At 40.4% G+C, this 22124-nt stretch overlaps 1 protein-coding gene across 2 annotated transcripts; it reads right to left on the reverse strand.

Annotated features, from left to right (window-relative positions):
- Positions 1 to 886: 886 nt before the first annotated feature.
- Positions 887 to 18766, reverse strand: U2AF1 (U2 small nuclear RNA auxiliary factor 1). 2 transcript variants are annotated; one of them, XM_068424536.1, is made up of 8 exons: positions 18544 to 18766; positions 15946 to 16033; positions 13120 to 13186; positions 8872 to 8921; positions 8157 to 8255; positions 6816 to 6949; positions 6381 to 6473; positions 887 to 3924 (listed from the first exon to the last, which is right to left on the reverse strand). In XM_068424536.1, exons 1-8 carry the CDS (start codon positions 18585 to 18587, stop codon positions 3786 to 3788), a joined length of 714 nt encoding a protein of 237 aa, XP_068280637.1. In that variant the 5' UTR covers positions 18588 to 18766; the 3' UTR covers positions 887 to 3785. The 2 variants fall into 2 exon arrangements, with proteins under 2 accessions (XP_068280637.1, XP_068280630.1); XM_068424529.1 differs by lacking the exon at positions 13120 to 13186 and adding an exon at positions 12250 to 12316 and having other exon boundaries at positions 18544 to 18764.
- Positions 18767 to 22124: the final 3358 nt, after the last annotated feature.

A 22124-nucleotide genomic window follows, 5' to 3' on the forward strand; every position in this document is an offset into this window, starting at 1 on the left:
TGTAAAAAAAGTAACAGCAGCTAATCGGATGAATTCAGAAATACTTGTGCATAGTTTTAGAATGCATCATGTATCAATTCAACATGAAGATATATTGATTTATTCTACAGACATTTGGCTGTAATTCTTTTTTTTCCAAAACTGAAATTCATGCACTCCAACCGTGCTCTACAGTAACATAGCACAGCTTCATCCTTGCAATAAACGGCAAATAAATACAGCTACAAATACTCTTCTATGACAGCCTTACCTACTAGGCATTACTTCCTTACCAGCTGAAGTGAGTGCACACCAACTCAGTATCATTTTTTTAGCTCTGCCTTTGCTGAACAGGATTGTTTTTTGGGGCAGTCATCAGTGCAGCAGCATCAGCAGTTACAACAGTTTGGAGAACAGCATGATTAACATCCTCCCGACTGCTATGAGTATATTCAGTTTCAGGTGCTGTTGTAAAACAGTGGCAACAGACATGGTCGTTAACACCCAAAGTTTTGCAGCTGCAGCAACACAACACTAGGAAGAATCATCTTTAAAAAGCCATGACCCCTCTCACTCACTTATTTCTTCAATTAAACATGCTCCTTCCCTGCAGACCACCACAACAGAAACTTGCGGGATCTCTCAACGAGAACCCTTAACAATTTAAAACCAAAATAAAACCCCAAGTCCCAACCCCACGTTGCACTCTTGATACTTCATCAATATGAAGAGGTTGGGTTTTTTGGGGTTTTTTTTAGTTGAAGACATGCTCCACCAGCTCCAAAAAACAGAAGGCAAAGAATCACTCAAAAAATAGCTCAAGACAAGAGCTAAAAATTTGAAACTTGCAGTCTATGTCCTCATTAGTCATTTAAAGAGCAGCATCCCATCTAAAGGAAAGGGATAATTTTTGTCAGATTCTTATAAAAAAAGGCTTTATTTTGAACAAGTTTTCTCCATTTGGTTTTACAGTCTCAACATACATCATATTCATGGACAAGCAGCATTTTCACAGAATAAGAGCCAAATACAAAGAAGAGGAAGCCACTTGGGATTAACAGTTTCAACTTAATTGACTCAGACCTCAGAAAATACTGTATGCTGTCACTTATTTGAGGTAAAGGAATTCCATAAATTAAGATCCACTGTTTAACAGAAGAGTCAACAATGAAATATTTGTGAGAAGTAGGTACCTTTGGGGAGGAGAGGAAAAAAATTTTACTCCAAGACATGGTGAGCAACAATAGAAGGGGGAGGTAGGATTTCCATTTGGTTTGTATCGGTAAACCAATACAGTTTGGACTACCATGTATAAGTATTTAACCAAATTTGTGCAGTTTAAATTTCAAGTTTGATGAATTTTACTGGTAGCATAGTCTTAAAAGGTGAACCTAACTGAAGATATGTCATGAGCTTAGTTTATATGCTGAATGCTGTTACTAGGTAATCATTACATGATCAAGTAATGATCACTGCATGAGTTTTTTCTTTCGAGTATCCAGTAAAATCCATTGCTTTCAGTGCCCATTATGACATATTCCAGTTACATGGTTAATTTTCAGGTAGCTGTGCAATCAGACCATAAAATGATGCACTTGGTGGAATTCAAGAGTGCTTTCTTAAGAAAAACTGTATTGGGTGGAGAGGAAGAAATCAACCTTCAGCTATCTGTTCACGAGAAAAATATACCTGCAGTTTAACAGGGTTTAGGTAAACAGATGAAAGCTGTTATAGGGACACAATAACTTGTTTATAGAGCAAATCAGCTTGTGTCATTAATCTGTCTAAAAAAGATCTTAAACCTTTTTAAATAGTATCCACATTATACTAGATATTGTTTTAAAAAAGATCATTCTCACCTTTTTGAGCTTGAGATTTATATTAGCTTACTAATAATCCTAAATCTCATTGAAGAGGAAATGGAACTGGATTAATATCCTGTAAACTGCAAGAAGTAAATTATCAATGTTAAATTCCTAATGCCTAGCAGAAATACCACAGGTTTCAGCTCAGCCATTTATTGCCAGGCACTGCTCAATTTCTTCCAGTGAAAAGAAAGAATAACTTATGTACTTGCAACAAAACATAAGCAGTGAAGCCATCTTCACAGAGATACGTGTCTTTAAAAAGGTTACTGGCAAAATAAGTTCCACAATCTGTTTGGCCAAACCATCCAGTGCGAACAAAATAAATTCAAATTGAATTGGTGCAAGAATTTAGTTGTAAGAGGCAAAGCAGGTTCATTTAGAAAAGCTCATTTTTCAATACCATTTTGTTTGCCAACTCCAAGTTCCAATGAGCAAAATGGTTTTATACTTATTTTGGAGGCAGAGAGAAGCTGGATTGTTAATCTGGCTATGTAATGCTTCCATATCCTTTCTATTTCTTTCCTTTTTTAAAAAAAAATAATAATCAAGGAGCAGATTTATCATTTAGCAAGTTATCTGACTCAGAACTAAAAAAGCACTAGTAAATTCTCTCCCCCATTGGAAAGCTGTATTGTATTATGTAGCTTCATGTACATAAAATTGTATCTTGCAGAAATATGACCACTGACCAAAATTTCTTACTACGTTACACTTTGAATAAAAGCAAACATGAATGAAGTTAAACTGCAAGTCAGCTATGGTACCAATTGTCTCTCAAGATGTTCCATCAACATTTCAATTCGAGCTTTTAACTCCTTAAGAGATTCACAACCTACGATATATAGCTGTTGTGCAATTCAATTAAAACTCAGAAAAAGATGTCTTGTTTGTGAAGAAACTGCCATCTATCCATTAGCTTCTATCACACTTCAGACTATCAGAAAGCGAGTAAATGTGGAAAAAAATTATTTTCCACTAGCATCCAATTAGTTTCCTATGACCGTGAACGCTAACGAAATGCTTTTCATTAAATGACAGCTAAGAGAACATAGAATGGAAAAAAAAAATCAGTCTGTTAAGAAATTTGGTCCTTGTATTAGGACCTTGCATTTCCTTCAATAGATCCTATGTATCATGTTGCATGGAGCATGAGGTTTTTTTTTTAAACCTCACCTGCCTATTATGAATCATTGCAATAAAAGTATTACTTTTTTTTTTTTTTTCCACACTGCACTAGGCAACTTTCTTTCTAGCCAAAGACAAGGAATTTAGTCAAGAATCATAAAAAAATTGAACTATGAACTCTGGCACAGCCAGGAGTAGCAACTCAACTACTCCAGAGTGCTTAGAAAATAGGCTTTAGATTTTACACCAAGAAATTGGATTTATTGTAAATGCCACAGTCACATTGATAGACAGAGCACAGACTTCTGGTAACAAACAAACATACATTTTTGTAACTAAGCGTTTCTACTTGGTAAATAAATGCATTTCGCACAGCCTTCCTTTTAAATGTGCCCTAAACTAACCTAAATAAGCAGACAGCATAGCAGAAAAGGGAAACTTATGTGAGTAACTGTTTCTTAAGCAGTATATTATTTTTACTATGTATATAATATTTTATATTATATACACACACATTTTCATCAACAGTTCAAATTATACCCGAATAAAAAAATAAAACAAAAACAAACCCAAAACTGGCGCTCCTCCAATACATTTACCACCTTTCCCTCAGGCATAGTTAATCCAGGTATTTGTCAAGATAGAGGAATGACAGTTAAAAAGACTCCCCCCACAAGAAACAAGTTACACAAAGAATACTGTATCACTACAAATTTTTTATTCAGAAGCCCATCTTTAAAAAAAATCTCATTATGAACTTGTTTGGTCAAACTACAACACTTTCTAGCAGACATACAGTAAAAATGGCATGGCTCAGAATCGACCAGATCTTTCACGATCTCTTGACCGCCTCCTGTCACGTTCACGTCCTCCTCCTCCACCACCACCACCTCCACGACCACGATCTCTGGATCTAGACCGACGTTCACGGGACCTCGACCTGGATCTATGCCTTCAAAGAAAGTTTGGACATTTTATTGTTTCATCACATTCAGCAATTTACTTGCAGTACCACACAGTGGAACACTTAAAGATGTAAGTAACGAGGGCGAAGACAATATGGCATTAGAAGGACCAGTAAATTGGCACTCAGGCTGCAAAACCAAGTATTTACAAACTGAACAAACTTAATACTGAGGCGTCACCACATACAGTTAAAACTCAACTGTTTGCTGCCAGTTGTCCGTTACAATGGATGTGCAAAACTTTTAAGGAAAGGCATGTAGAGGAACCAAATGCACTGTTACACAGCTGTTAATTAAAGCAGCAAGAGAAAGGGACACCTACTTTTACAGTTATGAATAGCTGTTAACAACACACAGCAAAAGCCTACACCTGTTTGTAAGTCCACTCCTGTTAAATCAACTGTATTAATTAGCAATTACAACTCAGGTTTTTTTTTTTGTCCCCCTCCCCCTGCCTTTTCCTACCCCCCTCTCCCCTTCGGAAGCCATCAGCATTTGCTGATAATCTTCCCTGCCTCTGAGGTTGATCACTTAAACTCAGGAAGAAAGCTGAAACCTCCCAGAATATTCTGCTAACACAGCTACTATGGATTTATAGCTTATATGAAGGAAAAGAGTGGTTTGAATGTTTTTAAGCATTTTAGAAAAGTCAATTTTATAAAACAGGTAAACAGTACAGTTTTAAATAGGTGTAGAAATTACAGCAAAACTAAGAAGCTTAGGGAAATGAATGCTACAAGTCTTAGGTTTACAGAATCACTGTTCCATGGCGAGATGTTTTGGGGTGGGAGTGCATGTGGGGACAAGTTTTACTATGACAGACACACATATATCACTCTTGCATACCACTGAGCTGTCCAGAATTACTAAATTAATCTATTATTCAAAAGCTCTGGTTTACCCTCCTTTTTTCTACTTGAAAAAACTTTGATGTATTTCATTCTGTGTAGAACTACTTTCAGGTCAGTCTATTTTATACAATCTACCTGTGAAAACCCACTGACACATGAACTGATTTTTTTTTTTTTTATATCAAGCCTGTGACAGCTTTAGCTGCACAAAGAATTCAAACAGGGCCAATAAAGACAAAACTGTATGGAGGATTCAGCTACTTTATTTGTTTTACCACAGACTGAAATTGGGCTATGGGTAAAACAATCATATTCCAAAGCCAGGCACGCAAGTCTGATCTTTCTTGCAATAAAAGGTGATACCTTTTAACTAACCTTACTAACTCCGAGAGATCCAGATTCACAAAAGTGGCCAAAAGGCTATACAAGAGCATACTTTGTCTTTTTCATAAATCATTCAAATATCTTAAAAGCTTACATTTAAGTTTAAATTAATATTAATTGGGATGTTTTAGGAAAGTATTTAGGCACAAATACATGTGCCTAAGCAACACAATCTACATTTTCCAAAGTTAAATTAATCCTCACAAATTCTAAGACACTGCCAATTAGAGACGTTAATAGGAAAAACACATTCACAGTCCCAGGCTCCTTCTGTGATTGAAAGAAACCTACAAAATTGTGTTCTATATAAAAGGAAGCTCAACAATTTCATATGCCTATCCTAAATAGCAAGCAGATTGAATCCAGCCCAAAGTGAACCATCCACAAGACACGTATCATAGTAACAGCAGCAGTATAAGCCTTTCCACAATGTACCTTAATAAATAATTAAAAAGAAATATATAATAAAGCATATTTATCAGAATCTTTTTTTGCCATTAAGCAAATTATTATTCCTTTGCCCTACTGAGTATTCCTATCAAGAAGGGTCACATTGTGAGGCTAGCATTAATAAAAAGAGCACTCAATACAGTGATCACCTGTTACTAACACTAAGGAATGAATATGGGCTAGAAAAGTTAGCCATTAACTGTTAAAAACAAATAAGGCTGGGTACTGAATATAATCTATAGATATGCTTGATTGTGCAGAATGCTGAAAGTGGCCAATCTGATCCTGCCAAAACGCCCATTAGCCAAGTAGCCTGCTTCTAACAGAGGCCACAAGCAAATACATTTAGACGACAATAAAACAGAAAAGAGGCATAAAGCCGTACTTCTCCCTAATAGTGTCCGCCTGTAACCGTTCGCAGTTCGGAGACTTGAACCACAGGTAGGTCCTGTGTACTTAGTAACTCAGTGAATATTTTTCTCCTTTAACCCTCCCTTCTCTTAAAGCCACATCAACCTTCAGCATCCACAGTACCGCAGAACAAGAAGCACCCTAACATTTTTTTTTTTGTAAACAAAGACTATTACTTTGTTCTAAACTGGCCACTTGCTAGCTTTACTTGATGCCCTTTCATTGGCATGTGTCAGAACTGCATTAGAAAAAACAAGACAGGACTTAAGTTTAAAGGTTTGCCTTCAGAATTTTCAGCAACTGATCCCCAATTTACCTGTTTTAATCATATTTAAAAGTAAACTTACTTTTTACGACGACGCCCATACAACTCGCGTCTTAACTCTCGAGAAATGGGCTTCAAATGCATAAAGTTGCAGAAACCTCCTCGTGTACACTCCCTGAAACAGAATTCAAGAGAGACAGTTGAAACTCCCAGCTCTACACTGTATATGTTTGCCCTAAGCCCTAGTGGACCTCTAGCCATCTAAAAGTTAATCACCTCTAACATTAAAATCAGTAAATTGCAAGCATCATTTACTGACACTGACTCGCTCCTAGGTCAAAATCCTAAAAAGATGGCAAAAGTCAAGAGGTTGACTGCAGGTCCTCCATATTAACATTACCTGAAGTGGTTTTCTTCCTACATGACACTACACATAAAAGCCACACCCAAGCAACCACCTTGTCTGTGCAAGCATTTCAAAGATACTGTCATAGGCAAACAGGAAGTCACTTTTTACCCCATTTCATATTGACGGCAACAGGCCTCTCTGAAGTCAGTCACAGGTGAAAGCTCAGCATGAATGGGCTGTCCATTAAACCAGCGATTGTTCAGGTCGATTACAGCCTTTTCTGCATCTTCTTCACGGCGAAACTAAAAGCAAAATTAACATTTTCACATGTTATAAGAAGCAACAGAAGTAGATCAAAGATTCCTATCAAATCAGCTGTGCAACATCTGAGGCTTAGGATTAGTAATAATATGAGAAGCTGCTTCAGAGTTCCTGGGACAGTCCATCAAATCAAGGGTAAAGATGCTAGCTTTTCACTAATCAGGACTCAGAGCTAATCAAAACATTGACATTTTCTCTTAATTATGTTCTATTTGGTCTTTCAAGTTTTGTGGCTAGTATTAAAAGATATGATAAAAGATACTGTGTTTTCTTAGTGCAACTTTAAACAAAAAGAATACTTAAGAGTACTTTCTAGAACAGTAATGCTCCAAACTCATGGACTTTTTCAAACATTTAAGAGAAACCTGCATGAGAACAGAAGCTTTCATTCATTTAAATTAGAATTTACAAAAATCTGATCCTGTTTTACAATAAATGTAAAACTCAAATTTGAAATTCCTTTTCACAGCTAACCACTGCAAATCTTTAAAAACAACTTTTATTTCTGATTATGACCTACAGAGCTGAGAATTTTAGGTGTGAAAATACTTTCCAGTTAAGGGAATGTACACTAAAAATATTCAAACTCTCTCACACCTCCCCAACACTGTGTACACACAACAAAATTTCTGCAGGTGACAACTTTGTTCCCGTTATTCAAGAGATACCAATGACTTTTAAGAGCTAAACCTAAGTGCTCTAGTTTGCACCTTAAAGCACTCCGCTACTGCCAAATGTAACTTGGTTGCAAGATGTTTTGTTTAACTGGGAAGTTAGAAAATAAATGCACCTGTTTAAAATAAACACACCTGTTGCAAATAAACCTCTGCACATAATGAATTCCTTAAAAGGCAGCATGATGGGAAGACAGACCCCAAATTAATCCTGGCAAACTAAACAGTCCAGCAGTGGTGACTACATTTATAATAATGTAAAAAAAGAACTGTTAATCTTTACAAAAATGACCCAGATTTTGACTATCAAGAAAGCTTCTCTTAATCTCTTAAAATTTCTTTCAGATTCCATTCACTTTTTCAGCCTCTCTACTTTATATTGTGAAGTTGGAGAGGAGCTCATATCCTGAAGAGCTATTCTCGCAAAATCTACAAGCATACAGTAGCTTTTAAAATTATAAATCAATAAATACCACCCCTATTGATTATGTAAACACGTCTCTCTTTATCCTACCTTCACGTATACGTTTCCAACTAGATGATCTCCAAGGTTATCACAAACGTTCATCTCCTCAACTTCACCATATTTTTCTTCCATTTCTGTGAAGACCTCCTAAGCACAAAGCAACCCATCAGAAGCTTGCAGCACAGTAGTTTTAAGTACAGAAGTAATGCATTTAGCTGTTAGTAAGCACAAAAGGCAGCCTTCCTTAAAATAAAACAAAACAAAAAACCTTTCTTTACATTTCTGATTTTAAAATTAGCACTTGGTTGGCCTCTACTGTGTCCATCTGTAAGTATAGCACTAACAAGATACAGTAAAAAGCTATGGAAAACATTATGCATACAGTATTTACAGAATATGTAAGATGCACTGAAAACACTATATATAAGCCTCGATGCTACAGTTTTAATTATTTGTATAGAAGCAAATTAAGTAAGTATATTTTAAATTTACAGGAAAGGAGGGGATTATGACATCAAAATGCTACGTCACTTAAGTTGCGGATTTTTAAACAAAGTCTACTATAAACAGTAAAGTTAAAGCCAAACTAACCAAAGGTTATACCAGGAAACATTTAGCACTGAAAGTTGTATGTTTTATACAAAAACCTGAGGAAACAAGTGCTTTTCTCTGAATCCATCTAATTGTCCTATATACTGAATCCATCCAACTCTGTGTTGACAAATCCACGAACACTTTATGCATTTTTACATCTTTTACATACCTCAAAGAATTCATCATAATGTTCCTGCATCTCAACATCGCTCACAGCACCTGTAAAAATAAAGAGTCATAGTGATTAGAGCCTATAAATAAGAAGATATTTTGTTCATACTACAAAACAATCTAGAGAGGCCATCTGGAGCATAAAAGACACCATATAGCATGGATCTAGCTAATAGGAATATTAAAAATAAGTATGTGTGAAGACCTTTGAGTCCCCAAAGTATATGTCAAAACATTACATTGACATGATCAAATCAAAACAAGTTTTAATCAGAGCCAAACTTGTATGCCACAAATTTAAAGGAAGGGGAAGGAATTACTTTGAAATATCACTTAAATTTAATGTACAATCCCACCCTCTATCTACTAACAATTTTACCTAAACAGAAGGCAAGTGCTTTGTTACATTTGCACGTTTTAAAGCATGATTACGACTTAGTGTTCCTCTTCCTAAAAGCAGAATTTCATTTTAACATGTCCACCTCTCCAGTATACACACTAGAATTTGAGGGTTCACAATGTAACATAGCCCAGATTTTTTTTTAAATTTGCTCAAAATAGTTATTGAAATGACACACTTTTCTCAGTGCCCTCAAAGAAGGGTACCATAATGCTTTGCAATAGAGAGCAATTTTCTATTTTGATTTTGAATATACTTTAATTTTTCTGTAGTCCTGTAGAACACCTTTTAGTGCAAGACAAGCCAGCTATAAATTCAGGTTAGATTCTTTTCATGCTCCAAGCCAGACTTTACAAATGAGCGCTGCTTGCCTGCTGCTATAAAAAACAATGTAAGTTTGGCTGATTTTTCAAAGCATTAAGAATATAAAAATGAATTTCATTTATTTTTTCCAGGCTACAGCATTTTAAAGTACATTAAGCTGTATACATTAAAGCCTAATGTATTAGCTCTTCAGCAGTTAAGTGGTTCATTAAGATCAAGTGGAGCAGTTTTGAAATGAACCCTGCATTTTATGCTAGAAAAATATTGTAGGCTTTAAATTACAAACACTACTATTTTAGTTCACAGAATGTGAAAGACAAGAAACTGAGCCAACAAAGCTGAGTTTATTCACTTCAGGCTGCTATGAAAAAAACAGATGCTTTGGGCTCAGTCATTTTTGGCTAATATTACCATTTGGATGAACTTCACATTTTTCTTCAAAGGCTCTAGTATTAACCAGCCACACTCTCTGAAACTGTAATTACTTTTCTTCCACCCAGCTCACCTCCTGAAGAAGGCTAAGGGCCATTTGTTACATAGTTTAGGCTAACAATGTTTCTGCATTTGAAACATGTTTACTTTTACGAACTTTCTTCTTCCCCAGGGTTATATAGCAAATTAAGGAATATCAAACATTAAACCAGTATTTCTGGACAGTTTAATACTTAACTATATTCCCATGGTTCTGCCAAAACCACTGATAACAGCTTAGCAATACCTAAGGATTTTTTTTTTTAAAGATATCAGACAGGGGCTCTGTGAGCCACACTGGGAAGTGTGGCCACAGATGGACAAGTGCTAAGAACTTATAAGGAGATTCCATTGTCAAATTAGGAGATCATAAGCAACAGTTAGTTAATAACTACTTGAATGTCCTTCTGAAGTGGGAAGCGTACATACGCACAGGCTTTACAAACATTCATATTCCAGGGCTACCGGTATCTGAACCTTGAGGAGCCCAATTACTAATTAAAATACTCAGGAAAACTATTGCTCTTCAAAACTAAGGTTAATCCTCTATGACGGCAATAGAAAGGAAGACAGTTAAGCAACAACAACAAAAGCATTAAATAGCTACCCAAGTTATCCATTTAAAATACATGCAGTACTTAAGTAGGGACAAATACCAAAAAAACAGGGAGCCAGGAGTTTCAGCAAACCCACTGACAACAGAGCTCCAGCTCTACCGCAGAAGGTACAGTGAGGCTCTGTTAAATAGCTACCCGCTCATCAACACAAACTAGAGTTGGATACCAGCATTTAGAACACTAGAGAATCTGTTCAAGACTCTTGCAGCTGTAGAATCTAAACAGCTCCACAGACCAAACTGCTGCAACTCTGTGCAAATTAGTTACCAGCGCATTGAGAATTTAGGGACAGAGCGGAAATACCCAACGGTACATTTTTTGGTTTACTGAAGCAGCATTAACTACTAAGCATCCGCAACAAGAAAGCCTACAAACCAAGAGAACTGTTTAAGCATCTAGACAAACTTACATAGCTCATTACATATCTAGCTTGATTGTGTGACAAAAAAACTCAAATTACTTAATTGGGCCATTATTACTTTTAGAAGCAGAAGAGAGAGTGTTGACTTTTTAAGTTAGTTGCTGATTTCACAAAGCATGTCTAATCAAATGCTGGTAACTAATCTGAACTAGTCTATAGTCCAACAGTCAAAAAAAGGAATAGCCAAACAAAGCTTTATTACCACACAGTCAATATTCACTTCAACAAGAAATATTAGTTAGAAAATAACACCAATCCTTTTTTGGTCCTAAAACTTTTTTTTTCCTTTTTAAAATCTTAATTCTAATATTGGTGATTCAATCACAATGATGTATCAGTAATTGCCGATCAACAATCCTGGTCATTTAACTTCTGCCAGTCTCACAGTAAGTGTGTTTTCTTATGCCCATTCCTACCTCAAGAGGAGTCATTAAATTAGTTCATGACCATACCCAAATGCCTTCCCCTCCTCAAAAGGACTTTTAAAGATATATTTTCCTAGGTAAACCAAACAACTTGGTTTTGGAATTTGAATTTTCAAAGCATGGAAGGAATTTTAAGCATGCACCTATCCAAAAAGGACAGCTGCCAGAAGGGAAACATTTGTCAGTCAAAGTGTATTCTTCCCAAGTAGACTCTCAATAGAAGCTGCATTAACCTAGGACAAATTTCTGCATGCAGTCTGAAAAATTTCAAGTTAAAGTTCTCTTAACATTTACAGAGCAGGAAATTTGTTCTGGATGAAGTCAACATGTCATTGTCCTGCTCTTTTAGACAGTGGAACCTAATGAGTAGCACAAAACATACAGAAAAGCATTCCTAGGATGCAGGCAACTGGCAGGGAGAAAGGCGGAGGGAAGAGAGCAGTGCAACCAAGACTGCTTTACAGGGGAAGTACAATTTCAACTCTTTTTGATTTAACAGATGGTATTCAGATTCCCCTCATAAGTTTTGGGAGCGGGGAGGAAGGTGAGTGGGACAAAAAAGGTTTTGGGTTTTTTTGTGTGTGTTTTTGGTTTGGATACATTTAAGGAAACGTGGTCAGTTTGATCTGTTAAACTAAAATGGTAGACCAGCTTAAGTCGACACTGAGCTCTGACAATCAAGCCCAGGGAACCAGTGAAGGAACTTGTATGAACTTACAGCGCAAACCGTCAGCAGACTGGGAAGAGTTTTGAGGGTTACGGTAAATGTTCAAGAGGGCAATGGTCTGAAATACAAAACGCAACAACTTTATATTATGGAAAATAATTTTAACAAGAAACTGGTTTCCTTTAGGGTCGCTTTAGCCGAGTCTGTGCTGAAAGAGAGGTGGTTATTCTCTCCCAAGAAGGAGAACTTTCACTTAGCTGGTGACCTTTCTGAATCAACCTAACACTGTAAAGTAATAGAGATCTCATGATACTCCATTATTGTATTTTTTTTATTTTATTCACAAATATTACTATAGAGGGGTTTTGCATTATTTCAGGAAAATATATAACAGATGGCATCCAAACACAGTGTTCAAATTACAAGCGTAATTATTTGTTTGAATTTGGTTTTACTGAACGGTTTCTTAGTAGTAAAACCCCAGGAAAGGAAGTAATACAATAATTACAGCATAACATGAAATCTCCATTTTCCTAAAAAAGTTAAGATGAAAGAAAACCCAGTTTTGGGAAACTTACCGTACAACACATATATACCTATTTTTTTTTTTGTTTAATCAAGAATTTGAGAAATGTCTGCAGTTTAACCCTTTAAAGAGAATGCAGTGTTACTGAGCAATAAAGTTTCACTTTGCAGCGCAAAAGAGCATCTGCATCAAGTCCAATTTATGCAGTCAAGTCTGCATTCTGAACTGCACACATCTGACAAGTTCTTGATCTATGCGCAAGAAGAGTTCCGTCACTTGTCCTGTTTGCAACAGCTTTATGTCAGCAGCTCAGAAGCCAACATTATTTTCTCATAATTAGGAGTGGGCTCTTTAACACCATTCTTTAAAAAAATTTCTCCAACTGTGGGACTTACAGTGTGAGCCGTCAGCCGTCTGTGCACTGTTTTGGGGGTTACGATAGATGTTTTGAATCAAGATGGTCTGCGGGGAAAAAAAATAAAAAGGGGAATTCTACTGGCTGCTGTGCATATAATAGACAATTGCAAAGAGACAACTTGTTTGCAAACAGCTAAAAGTAATATTTTATTCTTAAGACTTCCTTTTGTATTTGCAGAATATCTTCCAAAATTGCATCCAGACCATCATATTATGAAAACAGTTTCAATTAACCACCAAGAAAGAGCTGCATTTGTCTCAACAGCTATCCTCAACGTGGGAGTTGTGAGGCACAGTAACCTAAGACGTCAAACTACATGGTATTATGGAGATGCCTAGCTTTCGAGACCAGATTCGTTATTGTAACGCTAGGGGGAAAAAATAGTGTTATGTGCACAGCATGTAATACATAATGCTACAGAGTCTAAAGTGTTACACCAGACGGTAAGGTTTTTAGGCAAGAGCTATGTCTCGTTTTGTGCATCAGGAATTTCTTGGTGGAATTTCTGTTTAAATAATATAATAGCATCATAGGTTCACATGTTTCCGATCCTTCAAATAAGGACAATATCCTTTTAGCCCTTCTGCTTTTTACTCGAAGAATTAGCCCAGGCAGACTTGAAACCTTACATTTGTACCGTTCTTCTTAAAATCAAGTTGTCTGAAAAAACAAACCATGTTTAAGTTAGTAAACTAATATTACAAAAAAAATCCAAACGTCCATATCACTGTAAGCAGCTCAAAAATTGAAATTTGATTACTTAAAATACAAGCTCAATGTTAGTATGAATTGCAATCCCCAAATAATTTTAGCTTATGCATTATTATTAGTTACAGTAAGAATTCGGAGCTTAAAGAAGTCACAGGACCAGCAATGTCATACCTACATATGCTGCCCACTTAACATGTAAAAAAATCTGTAACATCACATTTAATAATGGGTACGGTCATACCAACCAAAGCTTTGTTCTCCCGTGGCCCACGTTTAAAATAACTATGTTTTAGCCTACAATTGGAGAGAGCCAGAAACATGCATGTAGTTGCAGTGTTTCTGCTGATTGGTGGTAATTTGATCACCCTGGATTGCACGACCTTTCCTAACACAGCTCTTCCGTACAGTAGCTGCACCAGCAATAGCAGCACAAGATAAAAATATTGTGCCGCTAACTTCCTATCAGTAAGACATCTGTTCTTCTATCACAGCTGATTATCAATCTGCATACAAATAAAGATTTCTGTAGTGAACCCTATACATCTGCCAGGTACTTTAGAGATGTTACGATCCAGCACATCTGCCAGGTATGATGCTGTAGTGGTCCCAGATATCACTGGATGAATCTGACATGCCCTGCTGACCTGCTTCAGCTGGCGTTGCTAACTGCAGTTTCTAAAGCAAAGCTAAAGGCTGCACTGACAGAAGAAACCGTTGTTGCACATGAAGTTTTTTTTGTAAAAAATAAAATAAAATAAAAAAAATGTAGTTTGGGGTTTTTTTTTGTTTGTTTTTTTAACTTAAAGACAACTACTGTGGAAGTTGGGTAATTTAGAAATATTTTCTAGTAGCCAATGACCTAGATTCACATCTCTAAATAACCAATCACAGTTCAGCACGCTCTCCATGTAGGTCAGCAACATGGAGAGTTTTGAAAATGGATAATATTCTTTTTGAGATACAGTATTTACATAAAAAAAATATTAAGTTCCCAGAAATGGAAAACTGGTTTTGTAGACGAAGTACCAGCAGTGGTCCCTGTCGATCAGTAACCTAGACAGTCCCCCTAGAACTACCCTGCCCACTCACGCACTCGTAAAGTTTAACTTCGTGAGCACCATCACTCTGAACTCCACTCACGTGGACAGTACTTACCTCCCTAATGCTCCCCAAACCAACACCAGCCCACCATTCTCATCAATCCTGCTCCAAGTCAGCTAAAATGAACTTGCAGAGGACTCCACTGCTATGTAAACTTTATCTCTGTAGGTAAAACTGCTGATAATGCAACAACTTCCATAGGCACTACTTATCATATACAATACTCCCAAAGAAATCTGTTTACCTGTATACCTTGACAATCAGCAGTGATAGAAAGAGGGAAGCATACAGTTCTCCAGGAATGTAACTTCTCAAAATTACAGAGCTCGTAATAATAAAAACCCTATCACCCACTGCACCTTTTCTTTTGGCAGATATGCAGTCACACGTCCTGTCTCTAACAATACCCACATAGCCAAAATTTAATCTGTCAAGTCAACTGGCGTATACACCCTCTGCAACCAGGCAAGTTGTTTTCAATAAACAATTCTTTCACATTCAAAGCAAGTATGTAAGTTACTCTTGAAACTTAAGAGCCTGGGTCAGAGAGCAAATATAACGACAGAAGAATCGCTTTTATTTATTAATCAGTTTCTTTCTTATTATATGCATAAAGGACTTAAGTTCACACCTTTGAGATAGGCAGAACGTGCTGCCATTGTTTGTGATTAAAAAAGTCTGGGATGGTTTAAGTGCCTAAACACCACTGAGAAGGCACACTCACCTGAAAGTTAGCACTGGTTGGTCTCTACTACAGGCAAGCTTACAACAGCATCGCTTCCTGCAGCCATTAAGGGTGACAGGAGATAATTAGAAATGCTGGGAGAAGTAAATGGAATACCCCCAAAAAGCAAAAACCCATATAAACTGGGGCCAAAAGTGAACTAGTTAATGTGGAGCTCAGTAATTATTCACTTGTATCTGAGAATCTACGTTTTAAAGAAGCAAGAATATACTTCCACAAGAAAGAGAAAACAAAAGGAAAACAAACCTGGCTAAATGTTGGTTTGTTGTGCAATCGAGAACACCTGTCTCCATGACGGCAAGCTCCGATTTTGAAATAAAATGAACAGTTGACTCTGAAAGTAAAAAAAAACAAAGTAGTTACATATTGGAATAGAATGACATTAATATGCAATCCCTATAAAACATATGCCCTAAATGCCTTTATCCTGATGTGGAGACGTAACATAGAAAAAAAAAATCAAAACAATACAGGAAAGCATTACAGCAAACCTGCTCATATTCATTCCTCTTTACCTCTAATTTACAGCAACTCATCTAATCAATTTTACCCGCTACTCAAACCCAAAGCGCATTCATGACACCATCAGGGACAGAAGCGATCACTACTGTTTTACCCTTCTGGTTCTCCATTCTTGTCTTTATATTGGTTTCACTGCATGATGGGATGGGAAAAAACGTGAAAAACAGTCTGAAACATTACACTATGAGCAACATGGTTGTGTCTTAGTTCATGCAACCCCCTACTCTAGGCAATATAACCTGCTTTAAAGCTGATACAGTTGTGCCTACCTAATGTTTTACAAACCACTTGTTTAAAGTTATAATAAGGTTAACTCAGACTGCTGCCAACACAGTATTTGAAATAATTCAGATAAGAGAAAAATCACATTACAGAGAGAATACACATAAGCAAAATAAATTCATTTAATTAAGCCATTTCCATTAATGTAGTTAATAATTTTAAAAGAAAACATTTCAAATTTTTTTTAAACCACAAGCTTTTCTTGAATTAACATCATCTCATGACACCTTCAAAACTATGCTGGTTTAGGAATGCCAGTAAAACTCTCACACATAAGTGTAATCCACATGGAATGATTAAACAAAACCATAAGGAGTTTAGTTACCTTGACTGGGAAAACTGAATGCAAAACTCTGAAGGGCAAGAAAACTATTATGGGCTATATATGAGTAAGCGAAATGTAAGAATTCTCCTGGAAGAAAGATTATTATTCCCATGCTCATAGCTAACACCAGTTCTTTCCACAATCCTGTTTAACCAACACCAACTCATGGAGGGGAGAAATATTAAAGTACTAAAGCATATCTGATCTCTAGCAAAACATTCTACTGTAAAATTGTAGCATGCTTACTCTTCATTACATTTTTTGAAAACATATACTTAGTATTACAATATACTTACTGTCTTTTCTGAACTCTATCCTGAAACAAAAAAGATACCTAACTATAAAATTTCCAATAGTGCGTCCAACTTTAACACTTTCTGGAGAGTTCTGCTTGTGTTTTGAATAGAAAATAAGACCAGTACAGGAATTTTGTGCCTGCTGTACTGGCATATACTAATACTGTTAAACTGTAATGCATTATATCAGAAAGGATGATACAGTAACAGCTCAAGAGAGGCTGATGATAATTGCTTTTCTGACAGATGAGCGAATTGCAATTGGCATGTAGCACTACAAAGCAGAAGGAAAACAGAAGCCTCGCGGCCAGGGGCTGACAAGAGTTATTTAGTCCAGTAGCACATCGATGCCCCCTTTTCATTTTTACGAGTGGAAAAATACGTTGGTTTGGTCAGGCCGACGGTGACCAAATTTTCGTTAGGTGGGTTTTGCAAGTATGCTTCCAACAACCAGAGAAACTAGAGGCGTTCCCGACGCGTGGAAGGCTGCAGGCAGAAGCCTGAGGATCAGGATGCAGCAGTCAGGGAAATCCTCCGCACCCTGGGGAGGGGGGAGAAATAACCAGTCGCTGTCCTTGCAGCAGAGCGGAAGCTCTCGGGCTGCTGCCAGGGGCAGGGACGCGAACAAAAGGGGAAGAGGAGGCCCTTTCTGGCGGCAGGCGGCGGGAAGCTCCGCACCCAGCGGCCCCGACCGCTCCCGCCCGCCGCCAGAGAAGCGCAGCCGCCCGGGGGGGGGAGGGCGGGGAAGAGGAGGGGGGGGCGGCCAGGCGCCACGAGGCGCGGGCACACCCGCATGGCGGCCGGCAGGGAGGGGAGGGCGGCGGAGGAGGAGCAGGAGGTCCCCGAGAACAGAGCCGGCCCGGGCCCGGCAGGGGAAGAGGGAAGCGCATGGGCGGAGCCGGCGCCGCGGGCACGCGCGGGCCCCCACGCGGCGAAAGAGGCGCACACGCGCCCCCCTTCCTCCCTCCCTCCCTGTCCCCGGCGGCGCGCGCACGCGCGCTCCAGCGATGGGGGGAGGGGAAGAGGGCCGCGCCGCGCGCCCGGGGGAGGCGGGGGGGGGGGGGGGAGCGCGCCCGCCCCGCTTCCTCTTCCCTCCGCGGCCGCGCGCCGCCACGTTCCAGCGAGCCGTGGTGGCGGGGGGGGGGGGGGGGGGGGGGTATGGGGGTGGAATTCCCGGGCGCACGCCCCGGTGCCGGGGGTGCCGCCGACCCCTGATGCGGGAGTGGAAGAAACAGGGCGGGCCACGCCGCGGGAGAGGGGAGGGCTGACCGCCACGATCGGAACAGGCCGCCCAGGCAGGCGCTGCGCACCCTCGCGCCCCGCGGAACCCGCCACCAGCCTCCGGCCTCCCTCGACGTTTCCTCCCCCGGGGCACCGAAGCGGCGGTAACGGCGCTGGGAGGGGGGATGGGCCACTCACTTGTCCTTCTCTGTTCCGAAGATGGAGGCCAGATACTCCGCCATCTCCCACCGCCCGCCCGCCGGACAGCCCGGCGCCGACCGCGCACGTCACACCCGCCGCGCCGGAAACACTTCTACCGAGCGCCGCGGGCGGGGGATGGGGCGGGGGTACATGGCTCTTTGCGCATGCGCGCGGCGCCGCCGGCCCCCTCATTGGGGGAGCGGCGCCGGGCTCTCTTCCTCTCCCCCTCCGGCGGGGCAGGCAGGGCACGCGGGGGCCTGCTCGCGCCATGCGGTGCTGGTGCCGCGCATGCGCGGGGGGGGGGGGGGGGGGGGGGGCGGCGCAGCCGCCGCACGGTAGCGGAGCGAACCCGGCCGCGGCGGGGAGGTCCCTGCCCGCCCCGCCCCACCCCGGGCCGGTGACCAGCGGCTGCCGGGGCTGGAGCCCTGCCCTCGCCAGCGCAGAGGGAAAAGCGGTGCTCTCCGCCGCGGGAGGCCGGGAGGTGGTGCTGTGGGGAGGGGCGCCAGCCGCCCACCGGGGACCGAGCGGCCCGTGGCAGAATGGAGACCGCCCTGCGGGAACTGGGGGCCTCTCGTGTGCCCGCAGAGGCGGGCGCGTATCGCCTGGGGAGCGTTGCATCAGTCGTAGTGCCCGCTGTGCTCTCCCCGTGGGTCAGCTGGGGGAGTTGCTGAAGCGTCCCGTGCCTCCGTGTCCAGACGTGTGCCCAAACTCCCGAATTACACCCTCCTCCCGTTCTGCGGCGTGGTGTGGCCACCGGGGCGTTGTATCCGAACTCCTGAAGCAACCTGAATGTTGCTGGAGTAAGCTCAGAGCAGAAGAAAGACCGCTTAGCCAGTGGCTCAAGGAAATTGAGCCTCTGATGAGTATTGAAGCACATGGCTAAAGGGCGTGACAACTCCAAAGGGGGCAGCGTGGAAAAAAAGGACTGAGGGCAGACGTGAAAGAAGGGCTTGCTGGGGAACAGCATTAGCAGAAGTTTATGTGATTGTGGAGAAGATAAGGATGCTGCTTAGAAGCTTAAGGATCTTCCTGCAATTGATACCAGAGGGTTTAGTAAAAGCAAGCCTCAAAGTAGGCCCTAAAAGGCCTACTCTGTGTAACCTTTAGACAGAATCAACTTTTCTTTCAGCAATTTTCCTTTCAGCTATAATGACGGTACATTCTGAAGCTAACAGCATGTTTTGAAGACAGGGTCTGTTTCTGGGACTGATAACACTTAGAGTTTTAGTCGTCACTGATTCTTGTTTGCACTTAGTCTTAGAGAGTCCAAGGTCTCTGTTAAATTCCTCACTAATTACAAAGAAGGGCCAGAGATAAGCAAGACAGTGAACAACACCTTTGTAGTGTCTTAACTGACTTGATTCACGGCTCTGGCGCCAGGAGTAGAGATAAATCCTGTAAGAATCAGAACAGGATCTTCTCCTTGGAGCCACCTGCATGTGTCAACAGAAAGGCCTCGACCACACTTGCGCAGAAGTGGGGTTATGCAGCGGACAGCATCACTATGGGGGGATTACGACCACTAGAGACCACCAGAGCCCACCCAAGACCCCTTCCTCAATTTAATAAGCATGCACAAAGGCAATTACATAATATATTGGCATATGCGTAAGGTTTCTTGGAATAGGTGGGCTTTACTCAGAATTGTATGAATATTCATTTTTCTATAATGTATATAAGGAGCGTGCTTTTGTCCCTGGGTGTGCATGCTAGGAGGAGAGATCCCCCATGCACCCAGTGCTGCAATAAACCAATGTCGGCTTTCTAAACTATCATTTGGTTTAGAGAGTTTTCTTGGTTACTATTTTCTGTTAACAGAATTAGTCATCGGTACGAAGGACGCTGACAAGAAATCCAAATTAGACCTTTGCTATTGTGACTTAAAGTGCTGGAATAAAGTAATTGCTCAAAGGCAGGAAGGTGCAGGTTCTGAAAGAGTTCGAGTAAAGGTTGGATGACCTGCAAGGAAAAATACACATTTTAATTAAAAGCAGAGTGGAGGGTAGGACCAAATTCTTTCAGGTCATTCTGGGAAGTTTCATGGAATTATGGGCCAAAAGCTGCAAACTTGAACTAACCAAATTGAAATTTTTAAAATGGACTAGCAATGCACGTGGAAGACTCTGATACTATACAGTTTGATCACCATTTGCAACAGAAGTGGTGGTTCAGACTGAAAGGAAAGCGAACTTACTCATTTTGTTGATGCAGAAAACAAAGACAGCACTCAGTGTATTATAAGTAAAATTCGTTTCTTAGATATTTTGGAATTCCCTGAAACATTTGCAAATATGCTTTATTTCACAGTGTTCACAGCCCCGGTTGTAGTCAATAGGACTATTTGCAAGCACAAGTGCTCGTTGTGTTGTGCCCTAGCACAGTATAATTGAAACTTAACAGCCAGTCCAGTTCTGAGGAAGTAAGCTGAATGTTTTTCTGTCTGACTCCAAAAGATTTTTAACATGCATCTACTTTAAAAATGGAATGGCAATGTTAGTAACGTTTCACTATTTTGACCATAGTTGCACACAATGAAAGGAGCCTAGTTGCTTTCTATGACACTCTTTGGAATTCCTCAGTTGGTTTGAGCTGATTCAAAGATGCCGTGACCCATCACAGGACAAGGACAGTCCTCTTGGCTCTGCTGTGTGTCTTGCCATGTTCTTTCTGTATGTACTCTTTTGGGATGTAAAGCTCACCTGCTCTCCACTGCTCCTTACTGAGATGACAAAAGCTTTCTGCTGGAACTTCTGCCACGTAAAGACTGATTAACTTCCCTTCACTCCTTCCTCCTCCACTCCCCAACTTCCCTTCAAATTTACAACTGTGATCCTAGAAACAGAAATCCCTGGCAAAGCCTGAGAAGATCTTATTACCAGTGAACAGGCACTGCTGCTTAGCTTTGCCTTGCAGTGTATGTGCCCAACAAGGTTTATGTGTTAAGATGTACCTACTTTGCCTTGGTTGGTCACTGTTGGGCTGCTTCCCACCTAGGCTTACCACTTCAGTTTAAACTCACTAAACCAGCAGAAGCTGAACCCTGCAAATAAAAGAGTGATTTCCTGCTCATGTAGTGAACTGAACTGGCTCCCTGAGCAGTTCAGTGAGCGCCAGAGCTCGCACGAGGGAAGATCAGGACTGCTGCAGCTGTAGCTTGGAGCGAGGGTAGGGAAGGAGTGGGGCAGCCCCTTTCAATAGCAGCGTGCTGCTACATCGGCTCAGTCACCGGGTGGGAGCCTGCTGGGAGTCTTGACCTAGCCCAAGCCGTCAAGGGAACTATGACTGCAGTGGCCTGCCCTGAGCTCTCACAAAGCAGAAGTTCCTGGTGATTTTCATTCATCACTGAAAGCAGCCTGTAATGTGTGTTCACAGAGTATATGCTTTACATAATAAGCAGAACAAAATTGCATTGTTTTTTGCTTTAATGTTTTTGTTAAAGCCTTCAGCTAAAATACGTTGAAATATGTTTTTAACGAGGAATTAAAATCTGTTTTCACTATCTGAAATGCACTGGGTTCTCACTCCTTTGCTTGTAACAACCCCATTCACTTTAGATTTCCCTTTGCTCCAGCTTGTGG

The sequence above is a fragment of the Nyctibius grandis genome, chromosome 2, assembly GCF_013368605.1.
Source record: "Nyctibius grandis isolate bNycGra1 chromosome 2, bNycGra1.pri, whole genome shotgun sequence".
Lineage (NCBI taxonomy): Eukaryota > Metazoa > Chordata > Aves > Nyctibiiformes > Nyctibiidae > Nyctibius > Nyctibius grandis.